At 35.1% G+C, this 6050-nt stretch overlaps 1 protein-coding gene across 1 annotated transcript in view; it reads right to left on the bottom strand.

The window, feature by feature from the left end:
* The window catches only part of LOC107663992 (ephrin type-A receptor 3-like), a 142841-nt gene that overhangs the window by 22109 nt on the left and 114682 nt on the right, over window positions 1–6050 (bottom strand). Inside the window, exon 11 of the mRNA XM_016454436.1 lies at window positions 3711–3772. Coding sequence (XP_016309922.1) covers window positions 3711–3772 — 62 coding nt within the window. The remainder of the gene's footprint in view (window positions 1–3710; window positions 3773–6050) is intronic.

Here is a 6050-nt window from a genome sequence, read left to right as displayed (position 1 = left end):
AATTTGTCGGTCACCGACGTGACGTCTCCATTCCCTCCTTCAGGGAATGAGGGTTACATACATAACCGAGACGTTCTTCTGAACTTTCTATTTATCAAAGAAATCTGAAAAAATTATACTCAGCTGTTTTCAACATAATAATAATAATAATAATAATAATAATATATAATAAATAAATAAATAATAAATTAATAAATAACATTTGAAAATATATTCAAATAGAAAACAGTTATTTTAAATACTACAAATATTTAAAAAAAAAAACTAAATATATTCAAATAGAAAGCAGTTATCTTAAATAATAAAAAATATTACTACTTTTGCTGTCTTTTGGATCAACTAAATGCAGGGTTGAGAGAATTCAGAGAATTCTTTAAAAAACATTACAAATCTTACTGTTCAAAAACTTTTGACTGGTAGTGTAAATTTAATTTTTTACAAAATAAATGTAATGTTTTATATTATATCAGTTAATGTGTATTTAGTTCAAGTAATAATGGTTTGTTGGTTGGTTGTCTGGTTTTAGTTAAAGTTAATAACTGATGCAAACTGGGACTTTCAAGTTTTTAAAAAGGATGTTAAAACACTATAAAATATTATGAACGTAGTCTGTAGGACTCATGCATTATATTTCAAATCTTCTGAAGTCATATGATAACTATAGATGAGAAACATAGATAGATCAGAAAATTTAAATTGTTACTAACTGAGAGAAGAATAAATATCAAATTTGTGGATGAAGTCTTTCTTTCTTTCTTTCTTTCTTTCTTTCTTTCTTTCTTTCTTTCCTTCCTTCCTTTCTTTCTTTCTTTCTTTCTTTCTTTCTTCCTTTTTTTAATTAATTGTTTGATCCCGTTTCAGAAATCTGGTCTGAATGATTTATTCACAAATTCACTTCTCTCATAAACTTTCATAAACTCACCAAGAAAAGCTAGGGCAGATGTCAAAGATGTTTTAGTTCAGTCTATTTCTCACACAAAGCTATCTCATTATCTCAAAAGATTTAAAATATACAGCATGGGTCATACGAACAACTTTCATGATACTTGTTTTTTTCTGAACTTGACAGCTCCAGTTCCCATTCAACCCAATTGCATAGAAAAACATCAGTGCATCCTCCAAAACGGTCTGCTTTTGTGTTCCACGCAACAAAGAAGATTTAAAATATACAGCATGGGTCATACGAACAACTTTCATGATACTTGTTTTTTTCTGAACTTGACAGCTCCAGTTCCCATTCAACCCAATTGCATAGAAAAACCATGTGAAAAACCATGCACTCCAAACCATGTTTGGAGTGCATCCTCCAAAACGGTCTGCTTTTGTGTTCCACGCAACAAAGAATATCAAACAGGTCTGGAACGACATGAGATGAAAACAATGTCAAAATCGTTATTATTGTTTGAACTGTTCCTCTAGTTGTCCAATGCGAGTCTCCCTCTCATTCCGTGTCTCTGTCCACCCTATTTTCACTTTCTTTCTATGTGAGTGTTTATGCACTGCATACAAACTAAGTTTGGATGAAAATAAACCCTGGACCACCTGGAAGAGAAAGGAGCTCAGAGAGGTTCAAAGGCTTGCTAATAATAGTGACATGAGCAGTGGCGAGGAAACGCGTTGGAGGGAGGATGACAGATCTCTTTGATAGAGTGCAGGCCAGGCTGCAGTGCGCAGGAAATTGCTGCAGAACACTGCAAGTTTTCTCTGGTTTCTGGGAGTGGGATCCTGTGCAGACACACGTACAGGTCCTGCTCACTCCCGGTTTGCTCAGGTTGTTTTAATCATCTGCCTTTGCATACTAATTTCAATAGAGCCGTTAGTGTCCACTTTTTCGTTGGCCTTGATTCTGGATTTTTTTTGTTTTTCTGACAACAATACAAACTTTGAATGGACATAAAAGTGTTTGAAAATCAGGAAAAGATATGGACTTAAATTATTATCAATAATAAGACTTTTAAATGTAATATGTATTTAAAGTTTATTACAAAATATTATTATATATACACTAACAATCATAACTTTGGGTCAATATGATTTCTGTAGGAAATTAATATTTTATTCTGCAAGGATGCATTAAATTGATCAAAAAATGACAGTAAGTAAACTTAAAATGTTACAAAGGATTTCTATTTCAAATAAATGTTGTTCTTTTGAACTTTCTATTCATTAGAGAATCCTGAAAAAAATATCACAAAAAATATTAAGCAGCACAACTGTTTTCAATACTGATTAAAAAAAAAGTTTCTTGAGCAGCAAATCAGCATATTAAAATGATTTCTGAAGGATTATGTGACACTGATGATTGGAGTAATGATGCTGACAATTCAGCTTTCCTTCGCAGGCATAAATTACATTTGAAAATATACTAAAATAGAAAACAGTTATTTTAATGTAGTTATTTTAATAATATTTCACAATTGTACTGTTTATACTGTATTATTGATCAAATAAATGCAGCCTTCTCTGATTGGTGGATCTTTCTTCAGGATTATGGGTAATGTAGTTCTCCACTATAAACTCCACTATTCAAAATTATTATTATTATTATTTGAAAACACATCAACTTGTGGCTTCTATATCAGGCCAGAGCTTACTGTCATTGTGTCTTAAAAGGTTTGCACATTCTGGCTAGAAATGAATTACTCAATTGAGAAAATAAGTGTGATTTTTACTCCCATAACCCAAATGTCGCACACTACAATCACTGCATATTTATTATTCATTGTACTGCCCAAATCTAATTCACTGGACATTTAGAAACTCTACATCGAACCCCTTTGTGCAGTGCAGCCTCTCAATAAATTCACTACTGAACAAAAATGAATTTGCTCCAAATTTTCAGATATTTTTACGAGTGCGAGGTCCATCCAATGCATCAAAGTCTGGCGGGTTCATTTTGTTCTCCAAACAGCAGATTGTCTGGCAAGCGCTGCTGGTGGTAAACTGTTGAAAAATGACACAAGGCTGACAAATTCATATGTCAGGTGTATTAGAGCCAAGGCAGGACGGCTGCAGCCAAAGGTTAAGCTGACCCATTTAATGAGCTCATTAGCGCATTTATAAGCACTCTTCAGATGGGCCGTCCCACAGCCTGTTGTTTGCTTGTTTGTTTTCGCAGTGCGAGCGACGGGCAAAGAGGAAGTCATCTGAAGGACAGAGCATGCCCAGTCTGTTTAACTGGCACGGCTGGGCTGGCAGGCAGCGCGCCAGTCTCCCCAGTGCCGTTTTGGGTCTGAGTGCGAGCGAATCGGCTCTCTTTTCTGAAGACAAGCCTGGTCTGTTCTGCGTGAGAGAATGAGGCCATTGTGGATATAAGCTCAAGTGAAATCCTGACACTACAAAGTGTTTGAAACACAGGTAGTGTCGGTGTCTATTTAAAGAGGCCTCGGCTGCGAATATGAATGGGATGAATTTGGGCGACGTTGTGAGCACAAAGGCACTGTTAAAAAAATCTAATCTCTCCGCAGCAAAGAGAGAAATAGGTGAGTCAGCGGAGAGCAATTTGTGTCTATTTGTATAAATGAGAATGAAATGTTCGGAGAGCTTGGGAGAATGTCAGGCATGCTGTGATAAGCAGGTACTGTGAAAGGAAGCAGGAGAAGCTAAGACGCAGATGGGTTTTTTAATGATTTTAAGATGAGCCCTCTGTGCTTTTCCTCTGATCATACATAATGGAGTCTCATTAAATGCGCTCAGTGTGTCACACTCACTCGCAGGAAGCCGTCCAAAGAGCCATTCTCCATGTACTCGGTCACTATCATCACGGGTTTACCTGAGGAGAGAGAAAATTCAGACGTGTCTCAGTCTAATCCAGAAAAGATGTGCCAAAACTGAGCTGTGCTTTGCTGCAGTGGTGTCATTTCTGCTGGAAGGTTGAATTACCCAATTTGCAAACTAATGAGCTTATGTTGGACAAAAGAAAACATCTTCAAAGACAGACATTTCAAGAGAAAAATATAATACATTCAAAGGCAAGGATAAGTTTGACCCATTAGTTTAGATATATATGTTCAACATGACGACTTCCAAAGTTATTTCAATGACGACGCTGAATCCGTCAAGAAGAGTTTTATGAGTGAACAGGTCATGAAACCTGTCAAGAACAGTTTTTGAATTATTTTCATGGTAATTAAGCATGCTTAAAAGTCTGGGGTCAGTAAGTTTTTTTTTATGTTTTTGAAAGACCTCTTATGCTCACAAAGAGTGCATTTATTTAATAAATATACAGTAAGATATTGTGAAATATTATGACAATTTAAAATAACTGTACTATTTTATTATATTTTACAATGTAATTTATTCTGATTCTTCAGTGTCACAGCGTCCTTCAGAAACGTTTATTTTAAATAGAAATCTTTTTTTAACATTATAAATGTATTATAAGTGTCTAAAACTGTCCCTATTTGATCAATTTCATGACCATTTTGCTGAATAAATAAATAAATGTGTGTGTATATAATAATAATAATTATATACTGTATATATATATATATATAAGAAAGAAAAGAAAGGAAATATGCTTAATTGCCATGAAAATGTCATGAGGCGTCATTATTTCAAGCAGAATATAATTTAAAACACAATTTGTTTCTGGGCTGAAATGTGATCTGAGTTCCTGACAGGTTTGGTGAGATTCACTCTCATAGTGTGGGTGTTATAAAAGGCTCTGGGTTAAGCAGCTGAATTTTTTTTTTTGAGTTTGAGAGGGTGAAGAGATCAGGTTGATGGGTTTTCAACACATCACAGACATTATCTGAAGCCCATAACAAGAGCAGAGGTGCAGCTCTTCACATGACACCTCTGACACAGCGGCTCAGAAATCATAACCATGACTTACTGTGACTTCACCTAAATGAGAGTTTCCTGCAGGATGAAAAGAGTCTCGGCCTGAACTTGGACGGACCATAAGGTCAACTGTCACTGTCTGACAGCTTTATTTTCTCCGTCCTGCCGCTCGTAAATCACCGGTTTTATCATCTGCACTTTTTCTGTGCCTCATTTCAAAACCTGCACGTAAAATGACTTTATATCAATAATAGCCTGATGACCAGTCCGTGTTGTCACGATATGTATGTGCAGTAGTCATAATTTAGTCTTTTTTTCCTCCCAGCGTCCCAAGAGCTGACAGCAGAGCACTGTGATGAATGAGGTTTATGAAACGTGTGCAATTAAAATAAGTGGAGAAGAGCAACACTGCACAACTTATGAATATGCTGTAACAACAGTCTTGCTCACAGCAAGCAGTTTTTATTAACACTGCAAAACATATTTTTTGATCAGTATTTGCATCTTAAAAGGAGATTAATTTACTTGGGAAGCAAAACTGCATAAAATAATGAGACTAAACTATACAAATATTAAGTGTTCAGAGATCATATCCAGAACTAAGTTAATTTTTCTTACCCCGATATAAAATATAAATAAATAAAAAAAGAAAGAAATAGAGAAAGAAAGAAACTATATAGTGAATAAATAAATATATCTAGTTTTAATGATTTCTAATTATTTTATAAATAAATGTATCTAGTTTTAAAGTGCCCCTATTATGGATTTTTGAAAATTACCTTTAATGCAGTGTGTAACACAGCTCTAAGTGAATGAAAACATCCTGCCAATTATTAAATCTGAAAGTGCACCGTGTATAAAGTTATTGTCTCTCAAAAGAAAGAGTCGACTCTGAATCATTGAAACGACTCGTTTTTAAAACGAATCCCAAGCCGTTTCATCTTGAAACATGAAACAGCATATTGCCCACCCACTTGTTGGTCTTTTCGCATTGGTCTGAATGAAAATGCAAATTCATTCTTTGCCACTAGCTGCCGCTTTTGGAGCGGTAAAAATAGCGGTTTCCCTGGTAACGCTGTACACAAAGCAGCACTGTGCTCACAAACGCTGCTTTATCAGGCATTACAGGCAAGATGAAATGAAAATGAGACCAATCGGACCAATCACCGCAGATTTTTTACTGGGAAGCAAGCCAAAAATGCTGTTTTTTTTATTTTATTTATTAAATGTTTTTGTAGTTGAGTACCTACAATGTTTTACTCCGC

The sequence above is a fragment of the Sinocyclocheilus anshuiensis genome, unplaced genomic scaffold, assembly GCF_001515605.1.
Source record: "Sinocyclocheilus anshuiensis isolate Anshui unplaced genomic scaffold, SAMN03320099.WGS_v1.1 scaffold247, whole genome shotgun sequence".
In the NCBI taxonomy this organism is placed as follows: Eukaryota; Metazoa; Chordata; class Actinopteri; order Cypriniformes; family Cyprinidae; genus Sinocyclocheilus; species Sinocyclocheilus anshuiensis.
Note: the sequence above shows the minus strand (reverse complement) of the source record. Positions and strands in the feature narration are given on the sequence as shown.